General features: G+C 39.7%; 2 protein-coding genes across 2 annotated transcripts in view; one reads left to right on the forward strand and one right to left on the reverse strand.

Moving 5' to 3' along the window:
• LOC101853479 (neuronal acetylcholine receptor subunit alpha-3-like) overlaps window positions 1–1,689 on the reverse strand; it is a 3,700-nt gene extending 2,011 nt beyond the window's left edge. The window contains exon 1 of the mRNA XM_005104738.1: window positions 670–1,689. Within this exon, the coding sequence (XP_005104795.1) occupies window positions 670–1,689 (1,020 nt within the window). The remainder of the gene's footprint in view (window positions 1–669) is intronic.
• Window positions 1,690–8,804: 7,115 nt separating this feature from the next.
• On the forward strand, window positions 8,805–20,554 carry LOC101853957 (salivary glue protein Sgs-3-like). The gene is made up of 7 exons (XM_035971417.1): window positions 8,805–8,817; window positions 9,715–9,837; window positions 13,228–13,404; window positions 14,928–15,696; window positions 15,889–16,058; window positions 18,180–18,327; window positions 20,368–20,554. The coding sequence occupies exons 1-7, from the start codon at window positions 8,805–8,807 to the stop codon at window positions 20,552–20,554; spliced, it is 1,587 nt and encodes a 528-aa protein (XP_035827310.1).
• The last annotated feature ends 239 nt before the right edge of the window (window positions 20,555–20,793 follow it).

Consider the following 20,793-nt stretch of genomic DNA (forward strand, 5'->3'; position numbering starts at 1 on the left):
ACTGCTTTTTTCTCTCTCTACCTCCCTCTCTGACTGTCTGTCTGTCTGTATGTCTGTCTGTCTGTCTATATCTATCTATCTATCTATCTATCTATCTATCTATCTATCTATCTATCTATCTATCTATCTATCTATCTATCTATCTATCTACCTTTCAGTCGGTGATCTACCCCCTACTGATACTGCAGAGACTTAACTTAGTCCGCAAAAAGAAGAAGAACAGCACCCACCTTTCATCTCATCAATTTTCCAGTCAACATAATGTAGCAGCATTTCTCTCTACTTGTTTTTCGTCAAACGGTACAAGAAATATGTATTAAAAGACAGCCAAGTTATCGTGTAGGCTATAAATGAAACGACATTGATGTTTATCAGGTAATAATTTAAACAGACAAAACATCGGTTCCAGAAAAAGGTTTTAGCATTGGTGGTAGAAGAATATAGACCGGTTATGTCTGTACTTTTCGACTCGGATTCGAACTGATCAGAGAACAAGTTTGTCTCATTGATGGAATCAAATGGTGTCACAACATATCTGCCTCTGGCTGTTTTGGTATCAGTAATACTATCGAGAGATTGTCCTAATTTCTGGGAAACTAAGTTCGTGGTAGGGGGATGTACAATTTCCTTTCCTGCGAAAGTTTCATCATAATTTCTGCTTTTAAGTACAGTTTTGACGTCAGAGTATGTTTTTGAAGCCACGGATTTGCTTGGTCTTGTGTGACAACGGAGCTGCAACACTGCCGCTATGACGCAAATGCAATTCAGAATGAAGAGGCTGAAGATGTAGAAGACGATGATGGGGAACGTGTCCGATCTATGGGGGAGCTCCCCGGTCACCGTGCCCATGAAGAAAGTTTGAGAGAGCAGCATCGTGGTCGAGAAGGAAGCGCGCTCGCCGCTGGTCTCTGGGAGTACGAACACAAGTGAGGACAACGCAGACATTATCACTAAAGGGATAACGACGTTGAATACGAAAAAGTCTGGTCTTCTCTGGAGCTTAAAACGGACAATGAATGCTGCAGGTACGTCTTTGTTTACCGAGGAAATTATCTCAATAGTTGAGAAAACGATATCCCATTCTCCGTTGGTGCTGTATGTGAATAGTCTGCCCTCCTGCTGACCCTTCGTGACTTTTACCTCACGTTCCGAGTTGTAGAAGAAGAAAAACATTCGGCATTCTTGCTGGTCAAATGGGAAATAAGTAAAGTCCATATCGCAGGAGGTAGAGAAAACTGAACCAGGGGACCATTTAGACTCACCGTTGTACTTGATAGAGGCTGGTATGTAGTTGTCTTCAAAAATGTCACTTTTTCCCACAGAGTTAGATATGATGTTTCGGGGACGCCACATGTGGGAAGGATCGGGTCGAATGACAGTAATGTCGCTATAGCATGCAGGGTCCCAGGTTCGAATTTCGTCATTCCACGAAAAATCGATATATGCATTTATGTCCATGGTTTGGTCTAATTCGTTTATGCGTAGCAGACTGACAATATGGAAAATGACATAAACTGTGAGAGGGTGAGATTGGTTCCGCACGGGTCTGGTGTGGGGGTTATATCTCCCTGTGGTCATCTCAGTGTACAGGCGACTGTAGTCGTCGTATGATGACGTCATCAATACAACAGATGGTAAACATGACGCTATTGCCAGCAAAAATGCTGTGTTCAATGGTCGACGAGGCATCATGGTCAGAAAATATAGTGTTTCGAGACACACAACTAACACAAACCGTGCTCGTAGCATTCGAGTTTTGCCGTTCTTTGGGACTTTTTGACTGCAAAAACTTGAGGACGTTTCTACATCACCGTTAGGTTGAATAAAGCTGGACTGTGATGCGGACTGCCCGGGGCAGGACACCAACGCCATGTCCTCTCCTGTATAGATTTTTAATCCAGAGCTTCTGCATTGTTGATAGCCATACAGTGGTCACTACCAAGGCGTCACACCCATGCCATAGCATTATCAGCACATGGAGATTCAGGCTGGGATAAGGTATTGGGACCAAGTAGCCGTCATTAAATATCGTCTCTTTGCATAGGTTTGAAGAGTCGATTCAAAACAGCTAAAAAGCAGAGAGAAAAATATTACGCCAAGTTATTACGAGAAATATTTAATTACATCTCTTACAACTCATTATACTTGAGAAAATATAGTGACACAGAGAATAGCTTTCAACTATCACTATTCCAATGATCTGCTGAAGGAAAGTGGCTGGGTTCTTAAGAGACACTTTAATTCCTCTTCTAATGTGGTTTATACTTTCTGAAAATAAAGTACTGAGTTTTGCAGTGTAACGGTCAGACTCTTCTCAAACAAAATTCTGAGTCCGATCCCCAATAGAGAATCTCCGTCTTTCTGCTTGCATGTTTAATCCCATTTAGCCCAGGCTGTCCCTACAGGGAAAAACGAAGGAACCTGCCTCCCAAACGATATAATGGGTCGTCAGGTCTTATAACTCTTACAATTACCATTACAATAATACGAAGCTAATATCCTTTAAAAATATATGTGTTTCAATGCCCGACGACATAATTGAAACCATTTAGGGGGTGGACTTTGAACCTGCCTGCTAATCCAGACTGATAGGGATACACTAGCAGGAAGATCAAATTACATGTTAAAAATTATTCCCAGACGGAGATCGAACTCAGGTCCTCTACGTGCGACGGGGCAGCCCCTGACCGCTACAGCACACACGCCGGTACACAAATGCTTACCTTTAACGAGACCCCAAAACAATATTCAGATCTAAAATTCACATCACCAAAAGGGCTCACAGTGTAGGTGCGAGTTTGCATCCAGAGACAAACTAATGAGGTTGACGGGTTCAGAGGTTCGAGGATCTAGCTCGGTCCGACGTTTAGTTCATGACCTAGGCGCTTTATAGGAATTCTTCCCTTCGGTCCAGTCGTTCAGGACATAGACATGGAAATAGGAGCGCCAAACTCTTAAACCACACTACAGTGTTCAATGGCCTTTTACCTACTTAGGGCATCAGTGTCGCCCCCCTCCCTCTTTCCACCACCTATCATAACCTTTTTAAACATGCACAATTTCATTTTGTTATTTCTAGAAAATGGTCGGTGGCACATCACTTCAGGCTTCTTATTATCATGACCACTAAAAAGTGACATGATGTGTCCCTTTTATTTAAGCCAAAGGTAGATGCTCATGGGTCAAATCAGATAATAAGGAACAATAAATTATTATTTCTGTTGCTCTTTGGGAATAATTATTTTCCTCTAAGTCCTTCATCTTGACGACAAACACGTTAAGAAAATGGTTGTTAATTAATGAAAATAAATCACATTCCTACCTATACGTTCTTGCAATATTTGGAGTCGGGCTGCTTCGACTCTGCCTGTCAAAACCAACTTCAGCCACGTCGGTGACTATGCCTTTGCAGAATACTGGTTATACTGAATACAATAAATTCCCATCCATGAAAATATACCTAGACATTGAACTATAATCTGTGGGAAAAATATAAATAATGAACTCCACAAAGTTTTTCTCCCTCTTGACCGTTCTGAAAGGTCCTGTAAACCGCAAGATGCCGCACTGAAATAAGAGCAAATTAAATCATCTAACTAGCTAAAACTTACTAACTAGCTTTGCTTGTTGAACGATTCGAACTCTCCTGCGACGCCAAACGATTTATTGAATTCTCAAGCCACGCTAAACGATTTTAAATCCCTAGCCACGCTAAACAAATAATTGAATTCTCCAGCCACGCTAAATGATTTGAAACTCCTTGCCACGCTGAACAATCAAATGAATTCTCCAGCCACGCCAAACGATTTTGAATTCTACAGCAAAACTACATGTAGAATTATCAAACGTCTAACATAATTGTCGTGTCCTATGTAAAACTTCGGTTGATGGGTTTACCACAAATGCTCGTGTCACACATGGTGCTCTTGAACGGCTTGTACTATAATAATAGCTAAGTAAATGAAAACTAAGCCTGAATAAACACCACTCTGTCAGGTCTTGTGTGGTCCCCTCCTCCCCACAATGATATTGAGTTTTTTGCTAGCCATAGCTGTATTGTCAGATCCGGGAATAAAAGCTTTGGTCTTGTTCAATGCCCCGCTTACTCTTCGAGAGTGTAAGTGTGTGAGAGTCAAGTGAATTTGTTTTCCCACATGCATATGGCAGGCAGTGGAGGTGATTTTTTTAAAAGGGATGGATGGAAACTGAAAGAAATATGCGTTTATAAAAGAGAGAGATATATATATATATACAGAGAGAGAGGGGAAAGAGAGAGAGAGAGAGGGAGAGAGAGAGTGGTGGGGGAGAGAGAGAGGGAGGGAGAGAGAGAGAGAGAGAGAGAGAGAGAGAGAGAGAGAGAGAGAGAGAGAGAGAGAGAGAGAGAGAGAGAGAGAGAGAGGATGTATTTTCGAGCAAAGAAAACATGTGTACGTGTGTATGTGGGGGGGGGGTGGGTGTGTATGTGTGTGTGTGTGTGTGTGTGTGTGTGTGTGTGTGTGTGCGTGCGTGTGTGTCTGCGAAAGAGAGAAAGACTATTTCGTGTGTGTATATTTTTCGTCCGAAGTCTGCCTTAGAAGTAAGTTTCCATTACCCTGCCCCTAGGGCTCTCGTGGCCTAGAGGATAAGGTGTTGGCCTCTCGTTCAAAGGTCCCCGGTTCGAATCCGGGTAGTGACCAAAAAATTTACTTTTCTATTTTTTTTTTCCTTTCATCTCCTTTCCTGCTCTCTAGCAATGTTCTGTCGTCTGCTTTCGTCTCCTCTTTCTGCCCCCACTCCCCTCATCTCCTTTGCCACCCTCCTCTGGGCTCCTGATTCTTTCTACAGCCTTTCTACTGCTACTCCTTGGCTTCTTCTTACTGCTGTCTTTCAGCCACACCCCTGATCTTCTGGTAGGAAAGATCTACACCTAGCCTTCTCGGACAAAGGCGAAAAATCTCGGAGGGCCCCTGTGCAAATTGCGCACGTTAAAGATCCCTGAGTGGTCTAAAATCAATTAGAGTAGGCTTCGGCCGGCACCCGGGCAAAATTCAAAATTTCCTACCAACTGAAAAAGTTTAATGTGTCCCGCGCGCTCATATAATGACCTTAATATGCTTTGCGAGCGCCGTAAAACATTTACAAAAACAACAACAAAAAGTACCCTACCCTTTTCTCAACAGACACTGTGCTCCCATCCTACAGCGGCGTTTGTCTTGATCACGTGACCAAAGCAACATGTGACATGGCCGTGACCAATGGCGACTGCAACAAGGAAATTGGTAGACGTCTGTGCCCCGCCACATGTAAACTCTGCACACCACTTGCAACTAGATCCCATCTGCCAGGTGAAAAGACGAGCTAGATATGACCATAACGAACTGATTTATTAATCCGGCTTATAATAGTATTATGCTTCCTGGTTACGGTTAACTGGCAGGGATTTTATGCAGTTGCCATGGGGAAGGGGGGGGATGGATAGCTAGATTTATTGATAAAATTCCATTTTGAATGAGTGTCGTTGAAACTATCTGAACCATTTCTTGTATACATAAATAAATATAGCAACAATAACTAGAGCAAACGCGCAGAACAAAGTAAACAATAATAATTTCTGCATCAAAACTACATTAAGTAGTAAACAAGTTATCTCCCACCCACACACGCACACGTGCTCACACACATCCACACACACACAAACACACACACTCACACACACAGCATGTTGCATAGACACCCATACACCAATGCGCGCGCAAACACACACACACACACACACACACACACACACACACACACACGCACGCACACACACACATACATATACACACATATACACACACACGTACGTGTACACAGATACACACACTGATACAAAGATACACACACACACACACACACACACACACACACAAACACGAACACAAAAAAACAAATACAGGGGGATCAACAACAAAAACTGTACAACTTTTTTGGTTAATACATGTGTGTATTTTCATCCACACTGAATTTTTGAGCTTCAAATTTGTACACAACATTTGGAAGTCGAAAGTAATTTTTCTGATATTCGTTTTTGAAAAATCCACAGAATAGTTTTGCTCTACACATGGTGTAAAAAAAAACAACCCATTTTCAGCTATGCCCCCAATTTTGTAGCACTTGTTCGCATCAGAACTAAAAATTCCCAGACAAAACGACCATTTCAGGTCAAACACACACCGTTCGCACCAGTGTGCAGAATTCAGCAGATGGCCCCATAAGACGTCTATCCGTAGACCATGTCTGCAGCCTCAACAGTCCGCATTCTCAAGGCAGATTTTCATCTACGACTGAACTGTTTTCCCGTTCGCGAAGCTATCAGATGATAGCAATATGATCATGATCCTTCAATTGTCTTGAAAAGCGTGAATATATGCTCTATGACCTTTGGTTCCTTGGCAAACCCTATATTCACCTTTCAGGTTATATCAACTCCACAAGTACTGTCTATTTGGGCAACCTCACCTCCTACCCCTATTGTCTCTAGAAACAGCTCCATACTGTAAGGTATACAGTGTAGTATGTGGCTTTGAGCACTCATAGTTGAGTGGATCCTTGTATTTGGCCAATATTGAATATTACGAACAATGCGTTAAAATGTGTCGAGTGCAAAGGAGGACATAATTATATAGTCCAATGGTTCTTGAAATTCCAGAATTTAAAGAAAAAGAGTTTTTTGTTTTTAAACTCTGTAGGAGAAAATAAATATTGTTTAAAGATTACAGGGATGGAAAGATTAGATTTTAAAAGTTAAAGGAAAGAAAAAAATCAAACAAATCAGTTCATGATTCTCCTTACAAAATCCCTTAAATTGGTGCATTTTGCATTTATAGGTTGTCTTTTTAAAAGCCCTTTCCGTTTTCAAAATTAAGTTTCTTGTTTGTGAATTTATGTCACACAAATCCCTTTTGAATGAATTATTTATACTTTAAATTACAACATTCAGGCACACATTTTGTGCGAGATATTTAGAAAAAAAGTTGTACAGTATTAGTTGTTGTTGTTGTTGTTTTTATAACCCTGTACATGCGATCAGATAGTAGTGAATAAGAAACATTTGTTGTCTTTCGAACACACACACACACAAAATGAAGGTAACGAACTAACATCGCTATGTTCTTCTTTCCTAGCAGCGCCAACATCTGGATCCGCCTGTGAGGATCACATGATCAAATCCACTTGCCGACTGCTTGTTGCGACTGGCCAGTGTAACTCGGAACTTGGCAAACAACTTTGCCCGGCTTCCTGTAATGTGTGCGCAATCCCTAAGTCCGCTTCGGATCTCTCAGGTAAATAGAGAGATCGTTTATATAATAATAATAATAATAATAATAATAATAATAATAATAATAATAATAATTATAATAATTATAACAACAACAATAATAATAAATATAATAATAATAATAATAATAATAATAATAATAATAATAATAATAATAATAATAATAATAATAATAATAATAATAATACATTAATTAATTACGATTGCTATTGCAAAAGTTTTACTTCCACAGCTGTAAAATTTAGTACTTTAAAGTAGAACCATTGCAAAAACAATTCATAATAAGCAGCCCCCCCCCCCCCCCTCATCTGTTGTCTACAACTTTATGAATAATGCATCAAAGCAGAGACTAGGGAATATTGAGATCTGTTATGGCAAGGGGTGGGGCTCTAATAGACCATTATATCATCATAACCAACATCATCATCATCCTCATCATCATCATTGTCATCATTATTTTTTTATCATCAGCATCAGCATCAGCATCATGGCCGTTATGATAATTATCATCAAGTATTAACAGCAATAAATCCACCAACAACAAGAATATCAGCAGCAGCAACAACATCGACAACCGCAACAACAAAAACAAACAAAAACAACAGCAACAGCAACAGCAGCACAAACAACAACTACATCAACAACCGCGGCATAGCAACAATGGTAAAAACACTATCATCACTGTGGCAGAGCCACTGGGAAAAACAGAAAAGCAATAAAGTATATGTTATAAAACCCAAACTAGAACAGCGAAAACCTTCGGACCTCTCCAGAAGAGACGAAGTCATTTTTGCTCGATTGCGCATCGGACACACGGCCCTGACCCACAAATACCTCCTACAGGGAGATGAGAAGCCGTTCTGTGTCGGATGCGACACAGATTTTACCATTAGACGCATCTTAACCGAATGTCTAGACTTTGGAGAGATCCGAAGGAAATATTATAAATGCAAGAAATTGCAAGACATTTTTTTCCGTCGCTGTTCCCAGCTGAATTTTGAATTTTATAAAGGCCATTGGCCTGTATGGCAAATTGTTAAGTGAAATTTATACTATTTAAAATGTTTACGTTAACTAGAAAAAATTTCTTAAATCGAAAATATATATATTTACACTGATTTTTTTACATTTTAACATTTTAAAGTCTAAAAGCCAAAAGCTAACCAACCGTGCAGTGAACTGTTGCGAATGCAAACAAATTGTGTTTCGCGCGCTCATTATTATTATGACCTTATGCAGTTGCGAGCGTCGTAAAACCCTATACTACTACTACTATCATCACTGTCTTTCCTAATAGATCGTCCAGTGCCAGCCGAGCAAACCTTGCACTATGCGGCGAAACAACAAGGTGAGCCAGCCCCTTACTCTTCATCACTCATTTGGATTTTAAGAAACAACTACTTTTTGCTCGTGTGTGTTTGTGGATTAGAATAGTTTTTTTTGGTGGTTTTTTTGGCACACAAATAGCACCATTCTTTATCTGGATGACTCAAGTATCAACCACATGCAGGAACATGGTAGGTATAGGAAGTCACCATGATGTCGTGTCTTTACAAACTGGGCTTTAACTTTTTGGAGATAGGTCTGCATTTTAAAATAATTTTAAACAGCTTTTCCATCACGGAATTTATTTCGTCCAACTCTTTCCTTATCTGTTTGCCTGTCTCTGTCTTTATATTATTATGGGAAAACATAAATTGCATAAACAACATTATTTCACAGGGTATATTTTACTTCAGAAAACGGTATCGTCCTTGTCTGTGGATGGCATGGTCCCAGTTCGAATCCCCAACTAGGAGTTCTTAAACTCGAGTCATTTTGTGGAGTTGTTTTTTTAATGCTCTCAGCCCATTTGATATGGTCTTCTCGTACATGGACATTAAATTCTGTTCTTGCAACTCTTTTAAAAAATAGTTAACAAAGTGTTGAAAAGGTCGTGTCAACTCACACACTTACTTTTTCCGAGACGAAAAATACTACTCCTAGATTTTAAACCGTAATGGCGAGACATTAACTTGTTTCTCTTCTCTACCATGATAATCTATAAATAGTGGATCCGAGGGCATTCGTCTTTCTTTTTTCTTGGAACGTAGACAAGATAGTTTCGAAATATCACAAAATAAATCCGTCCAAGTTTCAGTTCCTTTCAAATGACATTCTACAGTATAAACACAAATAGAGGTTTGATTTTTGCCCCTTTTTATATTATAATAATCATATTTAGAAAGAAGAAAAAGCTGTGAGGACTTTTAAAATATTTTCTTGTTTTTATCATAAAGGGGGTGTAAATAATATACGCGTTTTTCTTCCCCGTCGACATAATTTAGATCAACGATTTGATCTCTCTCTCAAATGGTATTTAATTTCCGAAGACGACAGATGAATTAGTTTGGGTTTTGTTTTATTCCTTTCAGAAGCCTGCGAAGACAGCCCTCTGGCCGACTGTGAGAAATTGACCATGGATAATGGGGGATGTAATCAAGAAATAGATATTGTTGGTGCGCTGTGCCCTCTGTCGTGTGGCTTGTGCGAAGTGGGTATGTAGCCTGTGCTTGTGGGTGAGTGAGTGAGTGAGTGAGTGTGTGAGAGAGAGAGAAAGGGAGAGAGAGTGTGCACGTGCGCGTGCGTGTGTGTGTGTGTGTGTGTGTGTGTGTGTGTGTGTGTGTGTGTGTGTGTGTGTGTGTTTGTTTGTGTGTGTTTGTTGATTTCTCTATTCCTCTGTTTCTCTTTCTCTTTCTCTCTCTCTCTCTCTCTCTCTCTCTCTCTCTCTCTCTCTCTCTATCTATCTATCTATCTATATATCTATCTATCTATCTGCGTCTGTGTGTCTGTGTATGTATGTGTGTGTGTGTGTGTGTGTGTGTGTGTGTGTGTGTGTGTGTGAGAGAGAGAGAGTGGGTGTGTGTAAAATAAAATAAGAGAGGACGAGTATGTGTATTCACTTGATTATAATGTGTGCAAATAATTAATTATGTGTAGTTTAACCAGGAGAAGACATGTTCTCTATGGCCTATCTCTTCAGGGATCCAACTTGTGCGTCCTTGTCTCATCTTCTATTTTTATGTATAAGTAACTCTCAAGTAACACATTATACTCCTCAGTCTTCAAATGACCAATCTGGATTACATTTGCCGTAAAACCCCTACTTAAGCTATGCCTCTCACAAACACCCTCACCTGACCTATCGACGTGCCCAAGTCGTATACTCAAGTCGAATTTACTGACAATAGGAAAGTTGGTCATTTGAACAAGATAAAAAATCAATGTAACTTAATGCCAGACTTTCACTGAACGCTATTAGAATTAGCCAGATATTTGGACCCCTAACACTTTATACCAGATGAAATTAATGAGATTTGTCATTCGAAACTGAAACATTTTTCTATTAAAAATTAAATAATTTTTGTCTTCATTTTAAATCGACTCAGGCACATTACCTTTGAATTGATGTTCTAAACAAACATAATTTAATATGAAAGGTTCCCATAAAAGATGACTGACAGAATTTCCTATTGCATCTATAGACTCCATTTTGCTGGTTTGAAGAACAAAATTTAATTGCTCTGCCAAATAATAGCTAAAGATGTGTGCGCCCGTGGCATATTTACCCATGCCAGTGTAGCCCCATGCCACTCATGGAAAAACAGCCCGGGTAGACAGCTTGAGGATTTGCCTTGTATGGCCTTTTTGGTGGCAATTTCCCTCATGCCCACTAGAGCAAAAGAATACTAGGAGTGTGGCATTAGTAAAGAGGGAAGCTAGCATTTATTCGCTTAAAATAAAAACAAAGTTCATTGTTTGTCAAACGAGTCAGGGGAGACCACACAGCATAGAATTTGAATGAAATGACTGGATGTCTTTAAATCAGAGTTACGGCCTTTACAAATAATTTGCAAGGTTTGCTTTCTGTTGTTGCTGTTGTTGTTGTTGTTGTTTCCGTTGTTGGGGTTGGGGTTGTTGTTGTTGTTGTTGTTGTGGTTGTTGTTGTTGTTGTTGTTGTTGTTGTTGTTGTTGTTGTTGTTGTTGTGGTTGTTGTTGTATGGGTTTTTGTTTTTCCCCCCGAAACGTTCTCAGAGTGATTAAGAACCTTATTTTTTTAGGACCCCTTCAACTGAGATACCCATTTAAAATATTTGGCTCGTACCTATGAGGTCTTCTTAAGATAAGATAAGATAAACTATAATGATCCACGAAATACTTTTGGGTGGAAGCTACCAGAACATCAACATACACAGTTTAAGTATTACCATAGATATGCCAAAGAATACCCCCCCCCTCCCCACACACACACACACACACACTCGAAACATTGCACAACTGGTAATCCGTGTCGTCACTGAAGGCCCTCAGTATGATAGGGTTCTTACTCCACGTTTTTCGTACACTGCGTTAAACACTCAGGCATTACTAACAAACTTGCTTCGCTCACTGTGTCTAAAAACAAGAGTGCGTTGTTTGTCAAACAAGTCCAGGGAGACCACACAGCATAGAATTTGAATGAAATGACTGTATGTCTTTAAATCAGCGTTATGGCCTTTACAAATTATTCACACAATGTTTGCTGGTTGTTGTTGTTGCTGTTATTGTTGTTGTTGTTGTTGTTGTTGTTGTTGTTGTTGGGCACGAGACAATCTAACCTGTTTCTTGTTTTCAGTTTGTAGCCTATAAGAAAAAGTGTTTAAAAAATTGCGATATAAGATTTTGAATCAACTTTGAATCCCGTTTTCTCAAAACTATGTGCCATATCATTCTAAGGGTGCAACTTGACGGTTTCATCTTGAAAAAAATTGCATTTTGCTACCTTAGAGGTACAAAGTTCTAACTGACATTTTGGGGGGCTGTTTTGAGTACCTGGGACCATTGGGTGAGAAACTCTATCAAAATCGTACGATTATTCGGAGTCATTTTCAAAGATAGTCAAAGAATTATTTCGAGAAAGCTTGACAGGTGAAAGAACATTTTTAACTTCAACTTTCTCAAAGCTAGGTACTGAGCAGATATCATTTTGTAATTTTAAGGTAGTGATTTAACAAAGAGCCACATGATATATTAATGTAGTGATCGTGTAGCTTTCAATTACCCAAACAAAATTGCACGGGTGCCTCCTACAATTGAACAAGATGACAACATATACAACATTTCTCTACATCAACGTCCTCAAAGCAAGGTACTGAGCAAGCAGAGCTTTGTAATTCTAGGGAAGCGATTGATCCGGTTAAAGAGAAAGAAAAAAGGAAATTGTGGGGCATCGTTATGAAAATGGGCGCTCGTCAATCGAGTGGAATCAAAGAAATCTGTATTTTTATGGCCGTGGGGCAATTTTTTTTCCATTTTCTATGTTTGACTCAACACCTTTTTAATGCCTACTTTAAAACACATTCATGTGTGGATTTTACTATAAAAAGGTTGATTAGAGGCACACAAAATGTAAAGTTGCAGCTCAAGCTTTGGCAGTCACCAAACTTGAGGCCATTTTCTCACTAATTTTACCTCTAAACCCAGGCAACCGCGACTTCTTTCAACTGAAAATATTATTTCGACTTCCATTCAAGGTACGAGATGGGTAATTTTATTGTTATGCTAAAGCACGACAAACGAACTAGCTTTATGATGATATAAATAACTCTACACGCCCATGAATTGACGAGTGCCTGATTCGTAACTAAGGGTGCCGTCCAAACAATTTCAAACAAAAACAAAAAGTCTGGCCAGTTTTTCACATCCCTAAATCATCTGTGTGAAGAGAAAATCCGTTTTGGGGTTGTTGTTTTTTTGTTTGTTTTTTTGTTTATTTTTTTTTGTTCTTGTTTTTCTTGTTGTTGTTGTTTTGTTTTGTTTTTTGCTTCTCATGAAAAGTCGTGTTTTGGGTGGGTTTTATTAGATACGATAGTTTTGAACCCCAGGCCTGAAATACTCTCTGTCTCCAGGTCCTGTTTGCTCTGACCACCTGGAGGGTCGGGGCTGTGACAAACTCCACCTGGCCGACAACTGCAGCTCACCCCTCACCATGTCCTTGTGTCCTAAATATTGCAATCTGTGCGATGAGGACAGCTCACCAGCTGTGACCCCTATTTTGACCCCTGTGACCACTGATGAACCTGGTTGTGAGGATCATACAAGTGTAGAAATTTGTAAAAGTAAGAAAGCGATAACATTAGAACATTATGTTGGTGTTTGATTAGATAGATAGATAGATAGATAGATAGATAGATAGATAGATAGATAGATAGATAGAGAGAGAGAGAGAGAGAAAGAGAGAGAGAGAGATCGATAGATAGATAGAGATAGATAGATAGATTAATAGACGGATAGATAGATAACAAAAGATGGTGCAAAGTTCAGAGCAACGTTCTAGCAGTTTCTTGTTTTGTTAATCATAGAGCAAGTCAAGACGTGTACTTACCAGGACGGTACATTTATGCTGAGCTAATTATCTTCGGCCTTTGACGTCACGTATTGATACTTTCACCCAGTAATATGAAGCAAAAATTATTGTAGCTGTTATTGCATTTTGTTACTGCTACATTTCTAATCACATGTATTACAATTAAAGTAAATAAATACTGTTTGTTCATCACACACACACACACGCACGCGCGCTGTATTTAACGCACACACACACACACACACACATATATATATATATTTTTATATTTATATACGTGTGTATGGTTGTCCATATGTGTATGTGCGTGTGCTTGTGTGCATGTGTGTGTGTGTCTGCGTCTGCCTGTGTTTGTGTATGTGTGTGTGTGTGTGTGTGTGTGTGTGTGTGTGTGTGTGTGTGTGTGTGTGTTTGTGTGGGTGGGTGCGTGTGTGGATCTGTCACAAACCACAATAATTACACTTATCCTCTTCATTATCTTTGTCGTCATCATTATCACAATCATCACCATCATCATCATCATCATCATCTTCATCATCATCATCTTCATGATCATAAAAAAACGGGAAAAAGCAGTATGGATAACGCATAGATTAAGCATCTTCTTTTCAAGCTCCATATTATGCCAAAACAGCCCTGTCGCCTTTTCCTGTTGCACACAGCTGCAACCCCTATTGTCTACACGGTGAACCATGATTATTGTGAGTTTGGTCAAGTCGTAGTTTAAGACTGAGTGTTCTAATATGCACTTGTTACAGATTGGGGCTGCCCGTCCCCACCCCGCTCCCAACGAAAACACATTAAAAAACCGCGTTCATCTCCCACCCCTAACCCTCATCAACATCATATCGGGAATATATGGGGGTCCGTTTTTTTACTCTAACCTTCCATTGTTCGTTTTCCACTTTCACCTCAACTAATCCCCTTGTCCACACCATCATCCGAAAATTACCAATACAATTGTTTTCTTTAAAGATTTAATAGGCATTGAAAAATACTATTTCAAGTCAAGAACGACATTTGTTCTATTTTCTTTAGGTTTTTTCAGCAACTGTAAAACTGAGAACTTAGTTCAAATCGTCTGCCCAGGAACGTGTGGCCTCTGCACCACAACAGCATCAACGACGACATCAACAACAACACCAACAACAACGGCAACAACAACAACAACAACAACAACAACAACACCAACAACAACAGCAACAACGACAACACAACCAACAACAACAACAACTATTACTACTACCACATCCACTAGTGCCGCACCTACTACCACGACAACCACACCTACTACTATCACTACAACACCTACCACAAAAACTACTACCCCCACAACTACAACAACAACACCAACTACCACCACTACTCCCACAACTACCACTACAACACCTACCACTACAACTAGCACACCCACAACTACGACAACAACACCTACCACTACAACAACAACATCAACTACCACCACTACTCCCACTACCACTACTACAACTACACCTACCACTCCAACAACAACAACCACTACCACCACTACTCCCACTACAACTACTACAACTACACCTACCACTCCAACAACAACACCCACTACCACCACTACTCCTACCACTACTACAACGACGCCCACAACTACCACACCTACAACTACTACCACTACTCCGACCACAACTGCCACGACAACACCTACTACTACAACTACTACAACTACTACAACTACACCTACCACTCCAACAACAACACCCACTACCACCACAACTACACCTACCACTACTACAACGACGCCCACCACTACCACACCTACAACTACTCCCACTACTCCCACCACAACTGCCACGACAACACCTACTACTACAACTACTACAACTACTACAACCACTACACCTACAACTACCACCAACACTCCCAGCACCACTACAACCACTACTCCCACCACCACTACTACAACTACTGCACCTACCACAACTCCCACTACTACAACAGCACCCACCACAACTACACCTACTACTATCACTACCACATCTACAACTACAACCACAACTCCCACCACCACTACAATAACTACACCTACCACTCCAACAACAACACCAACCACTACCACTACCACACCTACTACTACTACCACTTCTCCAACTACCACTTTTACAACAACACCAACCACTACTACTACTTCTACACCTACCACTACTACAACTACACCTACCACCACTACTACAACAACGCCCACCACTACCACACCTACATCTACAACCACTGCTCCCACCACCACTACAACTACTACACCCAGTACAACTACAACTACAACACCAACTACCACTACAAAAACTACATCCCAAACCACGAGAGCAACTAGCAGCACACTGCCGACCACACCGGGACCTCGTAAGTATTCCTGGTGGCTCTCAATATGGTCTAGAGCTCACGGGGTCTGTCTTCCATTCAAAAGATCCCGGGCTCGGAACATGAAATCGACGAAAAACTTTTCTTTTCTGAAATGTTCACCTTTCACCTTCTTTCCTGCTCTCTAACCATGTTCTATCATCTGGTTTCGTCTCCACTTTCTGCTCCCACCCCCACCCCCTCCATCGCCCCTTCCTCTGTCCTCCTGACTCTTTCACAGACATAAACTAGAATGATTCTAGTACTACTCCTCTTCTCCTTCGTTCTGCTGTCTTTCAGTCACACCCGTGATCTTATTGTAGGTAAAATCCTAACACCACACCTTCTCAGACAAGGGCGCACCTTAAAGATCCCTTGGTAGTCCAAATCGATAAGAGTAAACTTTGGCCGCCACGCGGGCAAAAATAAACAATTAATTCCTACCTAACTGAAAATTTTTAACTTGTCCCGTGCGCTCACATGACATTTTGCAATCGTGAATCCCGTAAAACACTTACCAAAACAAGAACTAAGGTGTTCCGGAACTCATTATAAACACAAAGACTAATATGGACAGTCCTGTTGGCAATTCTAGGACTGAATGCCACGCGTGTATACAAGGCGTAAAACCCCCCAGATAATACACTACATACTATATAATGTTTGTTGGGGGTTTTTTTGTTTGTTAATGTAGGAGGTGGTGGACAATCCTTAGAAACATAGAGGAATGCCCAGGTCTCAAAGTAAACGGCGAAAACATTATTAGCATCAGATAAGCTGATGACACAGTTTTAATAGCAGACCCAGAAAAGGACCCTCAATCGCTTCTAAACACTGTCGTAACGGAAAGTCAATGTAAAGGGTCATTGTTAAATTTGAAAAAAAAAACCAGAATGCAGGATAATATTAAAAAATCAACAAAATCGTGTTTGTAATTTCATTGGCAAAGGTGAAAAGATCAAACAAGTTCAACAGTAGAATATTATACTATAATAACATATTATACATGATGCCAAACGTTCCACAGAAATAAAGCAAAGTTTTGTAATGGCTAAGGATAGTTTAAATAAAATGAACCCTAATCCTGAAAAATAGGAAAATCTCAATGACTACCAAAATGAAAGTTCTGAAATGCTATGCATCGTCAACCCCTCTAATAAATGGCTGTGAATGCTGGGCAATCACTAAAGACAGCGAAAATAAAATAGAAGCAACAGACATTTTTAATGTGATTTCTTAAGAGACTGCTGAAAATATCTTGGAAGGAAAAGATATCAAACAAGGTAGTATTTGAAGCAGCCCACGTAGTATGTTCACAGATAAAACAATCAGGAAAAGACGAACTGGCAGTTTTGGGAACACCTGAATAGACATAAAGGTCTTGAACATCTAAATCTCACAGGCAAAATTGAAGGCAAACAAGGCCCAGAGCAACCTACTTGGAGAACTTAAACAGATGGGTGGAAACGTTGCTTTTTTTTAAAGCATCGGAGCAAAGAAGTGAATGGAGAGCCATGATCACCGATGTTTGCAGCTGCAAATTTAATGTAGCACTTGGTAGTGAGGAAGATGTTGAATTTTTATTCACCCTGCCCATTCCCGTGATATGACATAACTTTTGTCTTTATTAGTTTCATTAAAATGTGCTGCCTTTTAAATTTCAAAGTTAAATGTAAGCGAAAAAAAAACCCGGAAGGAAATGCTGTTGGCCTGATAATTCTTTCTCGGCTGACTACACCAGCCTTCACGCCATTAAAATATTTCTTCAGCTTTTTTCTTCTTCTTCTTTTTTTATATACATTTGTTAGTACATTGTCCATCTAGATAGAAGAACGATTTAGTTTGGGGGGGGGGGATATATTTATGTTTTGTTTTGGGGTTGTTGTTGTTGTTGATTTTGTTGTGGTTGTTGTTTTTGTATTAACTCATTTGATTATTTTCCTTTCAAGAAGTTTTCAGCAGTCTCCTTAGAAACCACACGTTTATCTTTCTGTTTTGTTCTTTCTTCTTTTTCCTTTTACTCCCTCCCCCCACCCCACTCTTCCAATGCCCCCACCTCCATCCCACCCATTCTCTTCCACCCCCATCCCTTCCCCTCGTCCCCCCTCCCAACTTTTTATTAAGCCCGTAGCTGCTATCAGTGTGGGAGTGTAAGTTCTGAATGTGGACCTGTGGATCTTATCATTGGCCAGCCATCCGTGTGTCCAGACGGGAAGATGTTCTGTATGAACGATATCGCTATCGTGGGTGGTCGGAGAAAAGTTGTCAAACGGTACAAATCGTTCTTTTTCCTAGCATGATGAAATAGATACTATAATATTTGTGTGGCATCCTAGTGAAATGAGGCGCGCGTCAAAATAATGAAATTATTATTGATAAAGGTAATATTGTTTTCTCACCTGTTTGGCAAATTTCTTTTTCCTCAACACCTTTTGCGTCCACTTAAAAGTACATTTATTGTGCATGAATTTTGTTGAAAAGCGTTGAACAAAGGCAAAGAATAATTATGTACATTTGCAGTTTCTTCGACTTTCTAGCTTTGAACTTCAGTAAATTTGGTTGTCACTTCTTTTGATAATTTTACCTCTGAAACCGGGCAACTCCACCTCGACCTCCGTTCAAAATAGATGGATATTGGGTTTTTTTTCTCATCAGAAGCAAGACAAATGGACACGTTTTAAGGTTATTTCAATAACCCTCATATACCAAACATTAAGACGCGGTAGAACCGGGCGTTCGGTAATTCTTGGGCATGTGGGGTTATTGGTAACATCTTAATGTATGTTCAGTTGACAATCTTTCAATGGAAAAAAAATACTCATCTATCTTGAATAAAAGATGCGATATTTATAATTGAAGGATGAAGGGGTCGCCTGTTTTCAGGGGTAAAATTATCATGACGCCAAAGTTTGATAACTTCAATAACTTGAAAGTCCTTGAAAATTGAAAGTTTACCTTGTCATATTTTGTACCTTCTATAAACGTAAATTCACATGAATATGTATTTTTAAATGGACACAAAAGGTATTGAGCTGTAAAACAAATATTCGAACATTCGTCGAACTGACGATAAAACGCTGATATCTTCGATTTCATTGTTTTGACAAGAGCCTGATTTCACCACGATGCCTCACATTTTGTTTAAGCTTACCCCCTCGGACTTTTTTGAAAAACTCTACCTCAGAATTACAAAGTTTTGTTCCCGTTCAGTACCTAGTTTGGAGGAATAAGACGTAAAAAAAATTGAGCATCAAAATAATATTTCTAATTTTTTCGATTGCAATTCTTTGAATATCTTGATAACGACTCAGAGAAAACTTATGAATTTGATAGAGTAGATAAAGCATGATTTAATTGTGATTTCTGACCTCGTGGTCTTAGTAGCTCAAAACGGCCACACCATGTCCGATAGAACTTCATAATTCTAGGTAGCCAAATGTTATTGATAAGTGTATCATTTATAATTTATGGCGTTTCACGGAAGTATTTTGGGCAAAATGTGTATTCTTTATGTGATAAGGGCCAACAGCCTTAAACACAGAATAACATACCTAGATACCTACGTAGATACTTATTTATGCCTACCTACCTACCTACCTACCTACCTACCTACCTACCTACTTATCTACCTACCTACCCACCTACCCTCACGGATTCTTGCATCAGCGTATGTGGTATAGTCTAACATGGCCGTAAATGAACAGAAACGGCGCTGAATGTCCTGGCAACAGATGAACCGCACGATATTTCTGATGTTAGTACTATCCTTTTAGAGGGTTGGGGGGGGGGGGGGGGGAGAAAATGATCAAATGCTATAGCGTTGTTGTTTTTTCCTTAAATAAATAAAGACCTAAACTTAATTAATAGACAAAGAATATAGAAAAATCTTCGAAGTTTTGGGCAAAACGTGACGCCTTTTTTATTATAACAACGATATTATGAATATTTTTTTAACGGTTTAGCAGTTACGTGGCTCAGTCAGAATTGTTGGCAGTTTTGTCAATCCTAAACTGTAAGTAGGCCTAACAGAACAATGAGAGAGTGGTTGGGACACAGAGAGAATGTGTCCGTATGTATACCTGAAGCCCATTGCTGACTGTTTTCTCCTAAGTTAGTGAACTGTTGGTGAATGCTCTGATGTGGTTTGCTCCTTTTCCCCTATCAAACACCTATCATCCTTATCTCTCCCTCCTTTATTTTTCGTTGTTTGTTACTCTCATATAACACCTCTACTAATCTCTGGCATTTATATAATCTAATTGGAATTTAAGTACCATAAAACTTCCAAATGTTCTCGAATTTTTCTCCCCAGGTGTGTAGACGAGCCAACATGCTACACGGACTGGTTCCTCCAATCCTCAGACAGAAGCAAATGTGTGAACTATGACCCGGATTTGGGCTTGACCGATGACCTTGACTGCCACTTCTGTTGTGTGGAAGACAACTGTAATCAGAAATTCAAACCCGCGCTTGACAAACTGTATAACCCTGTCAACTGAACAAATGCTAAGTTATATGAAATACCCTTTAATTTTTTCCCCTTTTTTTTACTTAAAACAAAATTCAAGTGACGTTGACATCAACTAGATAATATTATAATTGAGGCCGAAGCCTCCCCAAGGTTATGTATATCACTCCCATTTTGAACTCGACACAAGGCCGAAAAGTCGAGAACAGATTAGTACACAGATGCTACACTTCGATCTTATCCAAAAGGCCGAGCAGCGATGAAATATCC

Source organism: Aplysia californica, unplaced genomic scaffold, assembly GCF_000002075.1.
Source record: "Aplysia californica isolate F4 #8 unplaced genomic scaffold, AplCal3.0 scaffold00433, whole genome shotgun sequence".
Taxonomy (NCBI): domain Eukaryota; kingdom Metazoa; phylum Mollusca; class Gastropoda; order Aplysiida; family Aplysiidae; genus Aplysia; species Aplysia californica.

Excerpts from the sequence above, each read along its gene's own strand:
- LOC101853957 (XM_035971417.1), top strand. Across the intron at positions 9,838-13,227 it reads GTGTGGCTTGTGCGAAGTGG|GTCCTGTTTGCTCTGACCAC; the intron begins GTATGTAGCCTG and ends CTCTGTCTCCAG. Across the intron at positions 18,328-20,367 it reads CGGAGAAAAGTTGTCAAACG|GTGTGTAGACGAGCCAACAT; the intron begins GTACAAATCGTT and ends TTTTCTCCCCAG.